The 15,095-nt window shown below is 46.7% G+C and overlaps 2 protein-coding genes and 1 non-coding gene across 3 annotated transcripts in view; all 3 read right to left on the bottom strand.

The window, feature by feature from the left end:
- LOC129294884 (ribosomal protein S12, mitochondrial) overlaps positions 1 to 33 on the bottom strand; it is a 731-nt gene extending 698 nt beyond the window's left edge. The window contains exon 1 of the mRNA XM_054933367.1: positions 1 to 33. This exon is cut by the window's left edge and continues 698 nt beyond it. Within this exon, the coding sequence (XP_054789342.1) occupies positions 1 to 33 (33 nt within the window).
- Positions 34 to 81: 48 nt separating this feature from the next.
- LOC129294883 (NADH-ubiquinone oxidoreductase chain 3) lies at positions 82 to 2,016 on the bottom strand. Its single transcript, XM_054933366.1, has one exon. The coding sequence runs from the start codon at positions 493 to 495 to the stop codon at positions 82 to 84; it is 414 nt and encodes a 137-aa protein (XP_054789341.1). The 5' UTR covers positions 496 to 2,016.
- An 11,620-nt stretch (positions 2,017 to 13,636) lies between these two features.
- TRNAE-UUC (transfer RNA glutamic acid (anticodon UUC)) lies at positions 13,637 to 13,708 on the bottom strand. Its single transcript has one exon. It is a non-coding gene; the product is annotated as a tRNA-Glu (tRNA).
- Positions 13,709 to 15,095: the final 1,387 nt, after the last annotated feature.

Consider the following 15,095-nt stretch of genomic DNA (forward strand, 5'->3'; position numbering starts at 1 on the left):
ACCATTACGAATCAATTGATTTAATGTAGGCATCGCTCTTTCCTTTGTCCTTCCTCCCTATTTTTGCCCTATCACTAGTGATTACTCCCGATCCGAAGCACCCCTTTTCCATTCATAGAGAGATCCAATCGTCAAAATCAATAAAAAGGCCATCATAGACCAAGATCCAAACGGATCAATCTTGTTGGGAGGTACTGCCCAAGGAAAGGAAAAGGTTACTTCCGGATCAGGAATAATAAATAAAATTGAAACAAGATAAAATCGTATATCAAAACGACTTCTGGCATCACCGAAAGGATCGAAACCACATTCGTAGGCCGACAATTTTTCTGGATAGGTCGAACTATTGGAAGAAAAGGGAAAAGGAAGACCGAGTGGGATCAAAGAAACTAGCAGACTGATCACTAAATAGATACAAATAGGTGCAAATTCTGACATTACCACAACCCACTTGGTTCTTTCGTTTCGCTCCTTTCCTTTCTCGCGGAGCGGCATACCGGAAAAAAAAAAGAAAGAAGAAAGAAAAGTCTCATCCCGTGCTTTCGGGCTTAGTTCAAATAGGATTCGTTCAAAGAGAACCCTTCCACGACAACAACGATCACTCACTGAACACTCTCTATATCTGGTTTTTCGCAAAGGGTCGTCTTTCCGGCTTAGCTACGATCTTGATGGATTAGCCCTCAGGGGTTCAACTAGTTAGGCCAGCCGGGAAGACTCTCGAATCAAAGATCAACGAGCCAATCTCCTTCTTCATCTACGCTAATCGATTGAGTTGATTGATTAGCCTGAACAGGAGATCATGTCTTATCTTAGTGATAAAAGCCGTTATGCTTGATGAGGATTTCTCCCCTTATCTGACTGGTGGTTCTAACCTGATATCTATCATTGAGTCGGGATCAGAGTTCACCCGCTTGCCCTAAGGCTGAATGCCCGAGTAAGGCAAGCAAAAGGAGTGCAGAGAAAAGGAGACTTGGTGAAACTCTCTTCCATGTCTCTTTCTCTTATAAAAGATATTGTAAGAGCACGGGAAGTGTCAAAGCTGTCTGTCTGACTTCAACAAACAAACTGACAACAGCATTGAATGGCGGAAGACAGCAATCCAGCAAGGAGAGAACCCGCCCTTACTTCAATGGAAGTCGGGGAGGGGGAGTGGAGAGAAAGAGATCACATTCTATCCTAGGGCTAGGGAGAGACAGATTCCAGCCTTCTTCCCGCAACAAACAATCGAGCAGAAGGTCTGGCTGTGCGCGAAGAAGGACTTCGGCCATTAGTTAAACTGCTTTCACGAGTTGTTGAGGTTAATTCAATCGAACATAAGCTTCGGAGCTTAGAGCACGCCAAGCACAAGCTACTTCCTTTCCACTTCCTACGAGATTTGAAAGAGAGGTCTTTGTCCCAACCTTTCTTGTCTTCAAGCAGTGTCTGTTTACGGCCGATTTCAGGGGAAGGAGAAGCCTCAGCGTACCAAACAGATTCATTAGGTTCAGGGGCTGAAAGGGACGGATTCCCCATTGGGTTCAGGGACGAGTACGGAAAGTCAGAGTCCAAGTCCCAAAGAACGAGTTCAGCCACTTCCTTCGCTATTGATGGGACATCTAGGTCAGCCGCATCTGCTGTTGAAGCAGTTGACGGCCGGGCCAAGGCCAACAAGAGCCATGTTTGCATTTGATGAGCCTGACTAGTAGCAGCAACCAGGTTATGTCTGTGCTGTGACTTTATATGAACCGTGTCAGAATGAGCATCAAATCAACCAAAAGTTCTCAGCTTCTTTCTTAAGTGCTTCAGTTCGACGTGATCTATCGCAGACAGTTTTGAATCAGACTCTTCCCCATTACTTAGAAAAAGTGAGCCACCGGTACAAGAGACTAGAATTACTGATGTTTCAGTTCAGTGACTGAAGACACGAACGAGAAGAAGAAGACTTGAAGGAGACCCACTTCGACCTAATTTAAGAGTTAAGAAAGCAAGCTCAGTTCAGAATGGCTACTTACCAACAGAGGATAGCGAGGTACTACAAGGCCCGAGTGAGATTTGGAAATTGGATCGAGCTCAGCCAGAGCTGCTCCTACTGACTATGACTGGACAGCAGTGGACTCTTTCTCAAAGTCTGACCCTGCCACCTATATTTATTTGATTTTTTAGCCCCATTTAACAGGTTTGTAGCGAAAGGGAAGGCTTCATTCCCGAGTGGACGAGAAGAAGGAGCAACCCCCATTAAGGGAAGAGAATAAGGGGTATTTGACTAGACTAGCTACCGAGCTGACTCAAGGAAGCCTGAAAGAAAGGGCTGAAAGACAGCTTCGGCAACAGAAAGTCGAGCTGAGGAATACGGAAGAGAAGCGGATTCAACTCAATCTTAGCCTAAGAGCAGCCCAGAGATGAGAGGAAGAGGCTAATCGTAAAATAGCATATATAAGAGAGATTTTCCCGGGCTAGGAAGTGAGATTAGTCTCAGAACAGCTTGCCAGTCAGATTAGGCTGCGCTTTCCCCATTCATTGCCTTTGGGCTGAACATTCGGGATTGGACTCTTTCTTGCTTTCGTGACTCGGGTAGGAACTCTTACCCATCGCTTTCTGCTCCCGTACGCATTTGTCACTCTTGGTCTTTTGCGCCTGACTCCCGATCCGATTTTGGGGTTGGGGTGTACCTATAAGACTTCTTAGTTCCGTCTCAACACGCTCCGTCACTTAGAAGAAGTGCGGAACTCGGATCCCTATGGGAGAGTTCCCGTTACGCTCCGTCATCTACTGCTATTGGTTTACTTTGCTCCTTCCCCCTCGGCCAATCCTTACTCGACAGCCTAGTCCTTACTTAGGAAAAAGATAGATGTTTGGCCGAACCACTATCTCTTGATTGATCTGTTTTTTTCTACCTTTACAGCTCGTTCTGTAAGTTCACTAGCAATACACCAATACAGCACTAGCGCTAGCTATAGCAGTAACTAGTACAATGAGTCAGGGGTGGGGTGAATTCCATAATAGACGCCTGTTGGCATTCCAGCCTTCCTTCTCTATCTGCCTAGAGAAAATCCCCTACAATTCTCCGTCACCCTATAGATAAATAAAACATTGTTGTCTTGCTTGGCTATGCCTCCTTTCCCACTACCATCCATCCTGGCCCGGCCCGGTCGTCCCTCTTTCTCCTCTCCCATCGCTCAGTCCTTATCAAAACCCTGGGGCTAATTCTTCCCCAGGCATTCCCCTTCCGACTCCGCCCTCCCGGTTCACCTAGATCCATAGGCCGGCTTGCTATGCTATTAAGGTAAAGCTATTCAGTCAAGCGCTTAACATAAGTGAAAGACACAAGACTCTGCTCCCTATCTTCTAGAGAGGATTGAATATTCCTCTTATCTTAGAGAAGACCGGAAAAGAAAGATACTGATTCAGAGATAGTCAGGTGAACCTTTACGATCCTGGTTAGCAGGCCAGTAGCGGTTTTCAAAGGGGGGGGGAAGCGAAGCTTCTAGTCTGTAAGCAACGCGGAAGCTACTCTTTTTAGAATGAAGGAGGCAGGCCGACTCGACTACTACGACTACAATACAAGTCATGAGCGATAGCGAAGCCACCTATAAGCGAAGGAAGGGCCGAAAACATGGCTTGAAATGACCTATAGAAGCGATTTCAGTGGACTAGAAAAGCAACCTTCATCCACTTGCTCGGCTCTTTCGGGTATAACGCTTACGGAAGACAAGGTCTTGACGTTCTATAGATGAACTAGCATAACAGACATGCTTGAATTTAGAAAGGCAAGACAAGTCTTAATCTAAAGTTTAATACAAAGCCACTTTCGCCCCGGGAGGGGCACTTTCTTCAGAAGACTGACCTGTGTTCTTCCTGTAATCTGACCTTACAATAGCTTTCTTAAAGCTTTTGGCTTATTGATCTCCAACTGTATTTGTATTCGTATCTGGTAATTCTCTTTCTAGTGGATCAAGATATTCGAGGCTAATCCACTCTTCCGGAAATCGCCCTTTATTAAAACTTTTTTAACTTATAAATGAGTTGCTTCTCGACTCACACTCCTCTCCTATCTTTTTAAGAGCTGCCATGGGCATTTTTCTTTCCTTGGATGCTATAAGAATGGGCTGGCTCTTGCCCCGGATGAAAATGGACAAATCCATTAAGAGTATCATTTGTCACTTCTCTTGATTTCCCACCCACCTACCTATCATCTATCAGTCTCCTGAAGCTCCCCCGCTTGGTAGCTAATCCCGCTCGTTGGTATCTGTGAGTCTAGATCTTAGCTTATCTTATACTCTCTATACTTCGCATTTCCTTGAGCCTTTCTACTTATAGACCAGGACTGCTATTTGTTTCATACCAGAGAAATAAAAAAAAGGCAAGCAGTCGAACACGACTGCAACATCCAAACGTCGGAAACTTTTTGGCCATCCCCTAGAGCTCCTTTTCTTTGTTTTACACTATCCAGCAGAAGCTCCTCAGTTCTTTCAAAAAAGGCGGAGGGCGCAGACGATGAGGTCGCCCACCCCGCCTCTAGATTGGGCTGACCAATTTATGGCCGGTTGCTTGTGGTCGGCTCCGACTCCGAAGTCTTCTGCGTGCCTTATTCCGCCCTCAACAAAACCACTTTTTTCGTAGTTGATCACCGGCCAAGCCTGCCGGCTTGCCTCACACTTCTACTTCAGGAGCTTGCCTTGAGGGTACGATGACGATCTTAGTCCGAATGAATGCCTAAGGGTGAAAGGCTCTTCTGACCACATGTCTGTCTCCAAACTTGGTGACTTTCGATCCATTCCCGAAGGTATATAAATTTACCGTATATTATGTTAGTGTGCAGTCTTTAGTCTTGTTTGACTGATAGACTGAAAAGAGGGAGCCGTTCTGGAGTGTTTTAGTAATCATGGAGGGACTCTAAGGTGAAGGTAGCAGCCTTTAGCCTTTCCTAATCCAGGAAAGGATTGATAGGATTCGGAAGAAGAAGACCGTGGCCCGGTTCTATGATAGCTCGCATCGCTTCGTGAGCGCTCCGGTATGCCTTTGACGCGTCTCAGCGTCGTAACTCCGAAGCGCCCTTATGTATTGTACGATTGAAGAATACTTAAAAGTGAGCTCAGCTCATAAAGGCGTAGCTTGCGGAGAGACGGAGATGCAACATGCGCTCGTTGAGAGCGAAATCCTAAATGAAAAAATGCGAAATATAGTGCCTGGAGGCTAGCTTTACATTACGAAATACCACTCGGGTAGTTCGAGCCCAGAACTCGATCTACGGCCGAATAGCAACTCGCACGTAAGCATACATGTTGCACTTCGAGCATAGCTCAAAGCGATCATAGCGCTGATCCCCTCATCTACATAGCCCATTCTTGCAGATCCGGACGTTGCGTGGTTGTTTTGCAAGATCTGGCTTTTTTTTGGTTTGAAGATTGAATCAGTGGTCAGCCTGTGCTTGAACGACGGCATTCCAAGAAGCAACTTCCTATGGTATGGGATGGTCCCATATTGATGAATCAACCGACTTTCTCCATCTTGACTTATTTCGTTACCTATATCTTCGCATCTGATGCCGCTGCACCCCCAATGCCTTCTACCCGGGTCCACTGGTTCGAGGTAAACGGGCTATGGATTTTTTTCCGACCCAGAATTTCTTTCTCAATTACCATTGTCTCTTATCCCTCACCCAACTCCGATCCTAACTCAAAGCCGGTGAAACTACTTTTTATGCTGGCAATCCCTTCAACTTCACTAAGTACTGCGTGCTTGTATTCCTTGTCGTCTTACTACACCATCAGCTAAGACCAAGACCTTTTCGATCTACACATGGCCTTGCTCTATTGGGCGGTGGCTTATAGAAGCAAATCCCGTACTTGATAAGATCAGCAATAAAAAGAAAGACCTGCCCTTTCGGTGAAGTAAAGTTGCTTTCTTCTCTTACGAGATTTATAGTTGGATGAAAACTGCGCCCCTAAAGGAAACCCTTCTTTTATTGAGATGTCTCTTTAACAGCGGAAATGCCGACATCTACTCGAAGAAGAATAGTGTCAGAGTAAAGACCGGTGCTATCCCCTTCCCCTGCTACGCTTTCTTCCTAAACAATCAAAGAAGCATTTTCGATTCCCCGATCAACTCTCGTGCCTTTGGTTTGGAGCTAGGAAATTCATTGAGTTCCTGAAGCAACTCATAGCCAACTCCTTCTATTTGGAGTACCGATGCTTTCAAGTCTTCTCCTATGGGCTCGCCTAAGAGCTGGATTGATTTCATCGAAGAAGAATTTTCCGAAGAAAGACACTTTCACTCGAAGAAAGCAGGTAATCTTTCTATTCTCCTGAGCGGGGCTCAAGGGAGCAACTCGAGATAGATGCAAGATTCTTTCTCCTGCCCTTCACTTAGAAAGAAAAGTCCATTTTTCAGCACGCACTAATTCCTACGTTTTGTCGGTCGAATAGCCTTCTTGTGTGACCTTATAGGGGTGGCAAGCTTTAGAGAGTAGGGGCGAGGTCCCCATACTACAGAAGGCCGTAAGCAGTGGCTCGACGGAGATGGTTCGAATCAAGCGAAACCAAAGGCATTCGTTGGCACCCGAGATGCTAAGGATCGAAGACTTTTGGGATATGGAACAGTACTTTATGTTCGTGCCCCTTTTGACGACCAAGTCACAATGGCAACAATCTATCTATCTGGGGATGCGCAGCTGTGGTGACGGACGCGATATGAGGACATGCTGGAGGGCCGTTGCGAGATCAACGCCTGGGATGGGAGGAACTAAATAGGGAGCTCAAGGAAAGGAGCAGTTCCTGCCTGGGAACGTTGTATGGCTCGCACGAGAGTCCCTGATGCGGACCGGCACTGTTCGAGAAAATCAAAGCAGACCATGGGGGACTGACCCGAGCTATAGACAAAGAAGGACTTTGATAGATAGAATAAGGCACTCAGACATCAAAAAGAGGGCTACTTCACTATGAATGGTAACATATGAATTGAAACTAATGCGACGGGTGTCAATTACCAAAAACGACTCGACCACTAACTCAGTCCCGCGGGACATTTCTAACACAAGGCCGAAGATGGATGCGAAGAATATTTGAAACCACTCTCGAACCATCACACGGATTCCAACCCAACTGCCCATGATATGGTAAGAACGGAATGGAAAGGCAAAAAAACGATTCTATACGCAGACGTGAAAGCTCTATCGATAGAAGCATTCATTCTAGCCTATATTTCTATTTAGAGAGGAACGATTCCCTCGTCTGAGAACCGCCATTCACGCACTATTCCTCCCCACTAAAAAGAGCGATTTATAATCTCGATAACCTAAACAAAAATGCAGAAGTGAGCGTACCCCAAAGCTCTCCTCTCTTCCCCTTTTTTAGCCAACACCATCAACCCCATTTTTTTTTTTCACCTTGAATTGGTCAAAGCCAAAAATCTGAAAAATAGAAGGAAGGGAGATCAGAAAGATACGCGGACGACTTTACTATAGTATAGGTCGGATGTTTCCGTGAGCAGTAAGCAGCAGATCTCCCCTTATTTATTTTATTTTGGGAAAGCTGGTGGCCGCCTGTGAATTCTTTCAAGGCAAGGGGCGGCCTGATTCGACATTGTTGTTTACTCTGATCCGGTCGAGGTGGTTTTCGTTTACCAGCGCGTAGGCGGTCTAAGTTCCTATGACCGAGTCTTTCTGGCCCCTGTGAACATCTTTTCTTAATGTATTAAAGAGGGCCTCTCTAACCGGTGAAAAGTGGTGGGTGTCCACTAACGGCCATTCCTGGCTCGGCTCCGATAACGCAATTCCGGAAGGAGTCGGTAGTTGGGCACTGGATCCCTTCGGACCTGGAGAACGTGTGACGCTGGGTCGGGGTTTGGTGAACCAACTGGTCGCTCCTCTAGTTGAAGTATCGGGCCCCTTTTTCTTTCGTTGCCTAGGTTACACCTTCGGAATACCCCAGAAGGGAATTTCTCTCTATTTCCCTCAATCTTCACTTTACGCCAGGCCTCCCATCAAAGACGTCATAAGGCGTGGAATTAGACCAAGGGGAATCTCCATAGGAAACAAGCACCGAGCAAGCAAGCAAGAAAACGGGGCAATCAAACTAGGCAAGAAAACTCCTGTGCGTTAGTCACGAACAAGCCAGCTACGAATAAAGTCGCCCTAGCGCGAAAGCCCCCACTTAGTTTAAGGCGTTAGTCACGAACAAGCCAGCTACGAATAAAGTCGCTCTAGCGCGAAAGCCCCCACTTAGTTTAAGGCGTTAGTACGAACAAGCCCGCTACGAATAAAGGCGCTCTAGCGCGAAAGCCCCCACTTAGTTTAAGGCGTTAGTCACGAACAAGCCCGCTACGAATAAAGGCGCCCGTTAGCGAAAGCCCCCACTTAGTTTAAGGCGTTAGTCACGAACAAGCAACGGATGAGCGCTCTAGCGCGAAAGCCCCCACTTAGTTTAAGGCGTTAGTACGCGCAGCCGTTTTCTTGCTGCAGCCGTTTGATTGCTGCTTTAGTTGGATTGCTGCTTTAGTTGGATTGCTGCTTTAGTTTGATTGCTGCTTTAGTTTTCTTGCCTAGTTTTCTTGCTCCCTCAGATTTCGCACGTAGGAGATCGAGACAGAGCCCCAGGGCTATGAGGAAAGATGTAGATCGATCGCCTCAGATAGACAACTACATAGAGGGTCTCTACAAGTCTATATATTCTTTTTTATTTCGTTCCCCCCGTAAGATCACCAATGAGGTCTGCAAGTTTCACATCTAAGTAATACCCGATCCCGATCCGATAGTTTTACGATATATATATATTTAACAACAACATTCTAAGAAAGAATATTTTTAGATATCGGTAGTTGTCCGGTCGTACCCAAACAGTAAGATTCCAGAGGGAAATGCACCTAAGATCAAATATTTCGAGCCGGCTTCCGTGGAAAATTCAGACTTTCTTTTTGATGCTGCCATCACATAAAAACATAAACTTTGAGGCTCAATAGCTAAATACATGGCAATTGAATCATGAGCCGAGATCATAAAGAGCATACTGCGAGTAGGAAGTGGAATTAATACAATGGATTCAGAAGCATCAAACCTCTCTTGTTCGGAAGAATCGAAACACATCGAAATGGTACCAGCCGTACTTAATAATAGAAGGATTTGGCAGAAATATGTAAAATTGTCCCTCCTAAAAAGATTATTCCGGAATAAATGGGCAATAGTTAGGAGAGGTGCGCCAGCGGCAAGCAGAAGCAAGGTTATTAGATACCTCAGGAAAGCCCGGCCAGAACCACACGTGCAAGTTTCCCTGCATGTGGCTCGTCCGTGATAACTTATTCGGATTTTGCGTGAACTAGCGGACCGATCACTAAGTGGGGATGCTCCCTCCAGCATGAGCGAACCTTTTCGAAACTGGTTAGGAATGGGCGTCACTATCCCAGCCCGGATCCAGCCAGGTTCTATTGATCATGTCCCCTTCCCCCTTGTCTTGGGGCGTCTTTGGCTTTACGAGAGAAAGCCCGCCAATAAAGTCTTTCTCTTCCCGTCCCGGATCATATTCCGGTGCGTCCACAGAAGAGGAAATCGAAATGCATCTTGCTCAGCAGGCGTAGCTTGGAGTGGGAGTGTAGCGTGGGTAAGGTAAGTGGCCGCCAGAGAGGAAGCCAAACCGGCCTATTAATCGCAGCTAAGCTAATATGCGCCGGAGAAAGCCAGGTGCCGGAGGTAAGCTCTATTCTATTCGGCCCGGAGCATTGATTCCCCATAACGAAAAGGCTAGCTCTATCTCGAAATTGCCTATCCTGTGCTCGAGAAGGTCCCCCAGTTCCTCGGCAGCACCTCGAGGTGCATTTAGTTGTCTTACATGAGACTCGGGATATTCCTCACTCCATGGCATGGCACCTTTCGCTCATCCATTCCGCCCGCCCGTCCAGACGCGGCGCCCTTTTTCATTATCATCTACCGCCCTTTCTTTCCTCCCGGCTATTCACGCATGAAGATCGTCGTATGTATGCTCGACTTCGGTTGCCGGTGCTATATATAGGTAGGAGTACATTATGGCAGGATCAGTCACCCGGACAAACCAACCCTCCTCCAAGAAGAATTGTGCTATGCCCCCCCGATCCCTATAGAGCGAAAGAGCTGCCTGGTGATCCCTAGGTTGCAGCACGTCCGGTCGTTAACTCCTCGCTAGCAGCCGCCGTTTCTAGGACCGACCGACGCCTCACCTGCACAGGTACCTACGTAGTGTAGTGTCGGTCGCACATTCAACATAGCGTTCGGACTCATGTGCCTTCCAGAACCTGGGGTATTCGAGCCTGCTGCGTACGATTAGACAGCCTTGCGGCGGCAAAAGGATTAGACGTCCTCCCATGCTACGGTTCCCTGCGGTCCGAACCCGGTGCCGCATTAGGTTAGGGAGCTGGGCTTTTTTCGCTCCTCTCACAACTTTCTTCGATAGGGGCGAGCTGCTTCGCTCCTCCGCATCCCAAAGCGCGCTGCCCCCCTAGGCGCGCAACACTAAGTAATCCAAGCCAACCCACATTACTGACTAACGGTGGATAATCATATTTCTTAGAGGTACTAAATACAACTCCATGAATGAGCAAAATAGAGGTTGCATTAATGATAAAGATCTCTGGGGAAACCGCTAAAAAAAGATTGAACATGTGGGAGGATCCGAACGAATTCAGTTTTCATTTTCCCCGTATCGTATGGAGCACTGAGTTACAAACGTTACGGTCTTCAACAGGCAGGCTGCACTCTAGGCGGTAATTATGTATTGTATTTCTGAGTCGAAGCAATCTCTGGGGTTTTCCGGATAAGGGTCTACCCTCTTTTGGGGGGCAGGTACTCCCTAATCAAGTCCTTTAGAAGACTTTTGTCTGACTTTATTCTCTCCACCCACTCGCGCATATTTTCTGTATCACATTCCGAAGAAATCTCCAGCGATTCCATAACCTGTCGGGCCACTTCCGAGTTTACGGCCCTCTGCTCGGGAAAAAGTTTGGTCAAAGGACCTACTCCTTTCTCCGATTCCTCACGCACTCGCTCCGTTATTAATGCGTGAAGTTCTCCTTTTAGTTCGGAGACTTGAGCAGGTAGCGCTTCCTCTGCGGAGACTTGAGCAGGTAGCGCTTCTTCCGCCGGGGCTGGCGCCTGCGGTAACGGCTCTTGCTCTTGAGCCGGGGAAGCGACCGGATTAGCGGGGGCGTTTTGGGCGTTGGGTTGGGCTACCTCTTCACCTTCCTCATTTGGAAAGGGTTCGCCTAGGACGTTTAGATCGAAAGACGTCCACCCGGAACCCCTACTGCTACCCCCCATTTCACTTCTCCCTCCCACTGAGATGGAGTTGGATCCGCCGGAAGATGCAGAAGCTCCTTCCGGATCCATCATGAAAAAGCTGGAACCTACTACCGAACCGACGGTCCAATCAAGAAAAAAAAAGGGAACCTCCAAACCAAGAAGCCGGCTAAAGAGGAGGCGGAACGATCTCAAAAGGAGCATGGATTTCAGTTTGACCCAAATAAGACTGAAATCAATGCCGAGGACAAGATACAAGCAAAGGAAAATGGTGAATAATACGAAAACAAGGATCGAAATTATTACCAACAAAGTCGATCCACCCCCTCGGTGAAAAACCTTAATACGCCCTGAAGAATTCCTACCAGCAGACTTCCCTGTACTCAAAGTGAATTGTCTAAGTGCTCTCCCCTCTTGGCTTTTTCTCATTGTCTATCTCGCGAATCTGTCCGAATTTGAGCTCCTACTCCTGCTCCTCCTTCATCCTCGTTTGTCCTTTTGACATAACTCACGTAGCTTAGAAGAGTGAGAAATTCTGCCCCGGATTCCTTTTCTCTTGGGCATCTCTTCGTGTACTGATTCTTTTTGATCTTGTACTTGTACCAGCGGATGTGCGTACTAACACGCAACAAGCAACGCCAGCTACGAATAAAGTCGCCCTGGCGCGAAAGCCGTTGCGCGGCGCTTTAGTTTGATTGCTGCAGCCGTTTGATTGCGTAGTTTGATTGCCTAGTTTGATTGCCTAGTTTGATTGCCCCGCCTAGTTTTCTTGCTAGAGGAGAGGAGCGAAGAACGGCTCAGGAAGAGAATCCGCTTTGACAGAAGTTTCAGTATCCCGTCGTGTGGTGTGAGTTTTCTCTCTTGCTAGAGTATGGAGTCAGGCACAACAGCCCAATCAAACAAACAATGAGAATCGGCTTGACTAACACTTATGTTAAACCAAGATATTCTTGACCTTTGCTTTCATTAGCTTTCTTCCTCAGACAATAAGTTTAGCCATTCCTATCTCAAATGAGTCCGGTAGGATTGTTCCTCTTCAAACAAAGGAAAAAACTATTCTTTATGATCCAACTCCCCCTTCCAAATGGTCTTGAGCCCTAGCACCACCCTTAATGCCAAAATTTCCCTAGAATCCTGAGGTTCTCCTTCTTCACCTCTCTTTCCCATCAAGCCTCTTCAAGGAAGCTAGCTCAAGACCCTCTGGCGGATCAAGACGACTGACGAAAGGAGGAGAAAGGACGGATCACCTGCCGATCTGTGATCAAACAAAACTATACCTGAAGAATGGGATACAGATTGACCGGCACAAAAGCCATCTCTATCAATCTACGCTCATTGATGAGACGGCGACATAGAGAAGAAGAACCCTTTCTCACCCCCCCTTTCACTTAAAAGTAAAGAAGAAATACGGAAGCAAAATTTGGTGGAATCGAATAGCGAATGCACTTGCGGTTAAGACAGGTCCTGCATCTCCTACCTAATGCAATTGACCGACCCGGCATCTCTTTCGTTCAAACAAATATGCCTTCGCTTCAAGACGCTATTTACCAATAAAAAAAGGTTTTTATCACTTACTTGCGGAAAAAGACACTACCCTTTTGAATTGAAGAAGCCGAAGGGGTGAACGAGCGCTGCGGTAACGAGCCGTAAGAAAGATGAGCAGAGCATTCCTTCCGCCGGCCTTTATAGGAGTAGGAGAGCGTGGTGAGCTAGATAGACGTCCATCCAATCCTGCAGCAGCTAGTTGCTCGGCCTTAGTCTTGGGCGGATCTCACACTTCAATCAACCCCTTCGTACTGCAATCCAATCAATCGATCGATCAATAGGCTAATCTCTTTTGTTTGGGCCGGTAGCTAAAAAAAAGAAAGTCCTCCATATCTAGCCAACTAGCTAGCAGCATAGCATTAGCTTCAATTGAACAAGCTCAACCTTGAAAAAGAAAGGTGGTAGGCCGAAGAATCGTTGAACGCTTCAACTTGGCCACTGAAGAAGGCGAGAGAGTGGGAAAACTTTTTGCTTACTGCCATGCCATGGTTTAAGCTTTAGGCTCCATAGACGGCACTTTTTTTTAGGTATTAGGGAGGGGAGGACACCACTCAGCACCTAAGGTGGGGTTCAATGCCTAACAAAAACGGCCAAAAGAAAAAAAAAAAAGAGATGTATGGCTGAGGGGAGGAGAGAAAGAACGCATGCATGGGGATTCTGTCTGTCGGAGGTTCGAGAATCTATGATAGGAGATCTAAGGCTAAGGAAGAATTAATGGAAGTCCATTACTGAGAGAAGTGGTGATCTCGTCTTGCTTGCTGGGAGAGATAAAGCTTCCGGACCACCTTTTCCAGCCAGATAGCGAGCGATCACTCAGCAATGAACACTAACTGAAAGCGGCCGGGAATGAGTACCTATCCCTTACGGGAATCGAACCCGTGTCTTCGACATGAAAAGACGATGTCCTAACCACTGGACGAAAGGGACCAAAAAGCCATTCTTCATATACCTCAGCTCCGAGAATAGAAGTGGTTCGTTTTCTTTCTATACGCAATTCAAGATTTCGTTTGTGTTCATGTTGGCGATTTCTGATGTGAATTCGGCGGGTCGTCCCCCCTTCCTACGGGTTCCCCCACCGACCCAGTGACACACCAACCACGCCCCTTCCCTTTCTCCGATCATAAAGCCCCCTGATCCCTTTCTTTGCCTTTCATCCTCCCTGAACAGAATAAGTAAGGCCCCGTTTTTTTAGAATTCAAAAAAGAAAGGGCGAAGCGCCCGTTTGAAGTGGCGAAGGCCTATGATATAGTAAGAAAGAAAGTACGTTAAGGTTACGAAGTAAGGTCAGCTGGTTAAGGAAAGCTCAGGTTATGAAATCGCTTAGCCGTTAGTTAATTAATTAAATTAAGTAGTAGTGAGGCTCAGGTACGGAGCCTTCCACTGTGGACCGAGACTACGCAAAGGTAGAACACCATAGAAACTTCGCTTACTTTATCATAAACCTTGATTTCGCTACGCTCAATAAGAACCCGGAATAGCGGAAATCGGTTCGTGTTCCGCTTCCAAAGTCAGTCGTCTTTGCCCAAGTGTGAACTGCAGACGACTCTCCAGTGGTTCCATTCCTTCTTACTTTACTTCTGGGTCAACCCAACCCGAATGGGAAGAAGAGGGTCAGCCAAACAGCGGTCCACTTTGTACATTTGCTGAGGCAGACCAATCGGGCATTTTAGAAAAGGGAAGGGCACTTTTCGCCGAAGGCCCCTAGACTAATAAAGCGACGCTCGCCCCTATCGAATAAAGTAAGGAGAGGCGGCAATGCAGATTTAGTTGACGTAAGTGAAGGAGAAGATGAATTGGACGGAGAGGTCCGCATCGATGAGGAAGGCACCATTGGTTTTTATCGTGCAACTTTGGAATCTGATGGTGTTTTTCGTAGCAGTCCATATGATCTAACTCGTAATGAAATTCATCAGTCTGCTGTTACAGCAAGTGAAGAGAAGATAGATCTCGAGTTTCAGTTTGAAGCCCTAAAGTCAGCTTCTTTTAGTTGAATCCCACCCCTGGTCTAAGCCATTCAACGTGTTTAAGCTAGTGCTTCTGTCTTCTCTGCGATTGAAGTTGCAGTGGTAAGCTAATCCCTTGCAGTCTCAGTCCCTGTCTAACTAGATCTCTTTAGAATGCTATAGATTTCCACGATGGTAGGGCTTTAGATAAGATTGGCATTATTATTTTTTTTAATAGATGGAGATTTCCCAAGGAGTAAACCTTTTCTTCCCCCCTCCAAGCGGGATATCAACTCCTCCTTCGGCAAGAAAAGGCACTACTACTGCGGATGAAAACGAGAACTCAATAGCTCACTGGCTTTCTCACAGGA

Source organism: Prosopis cineraria, unplaced genomic scaffold (assembly GCF_029017545.1).
Source record: "Prosopis cineraria cultivar Desert tree isolate PC_DT_omini unplaced genomic scaffold, ASM2901754v1 PC17, whole genome shotgun sequence".
Taxonomy (NCBI): Eukaryota; Viridiplantae; Streptophyta; class Magnoliopsida; order Fabales; family Fabaceae; genus Prosopis; species Prosopis cineraria.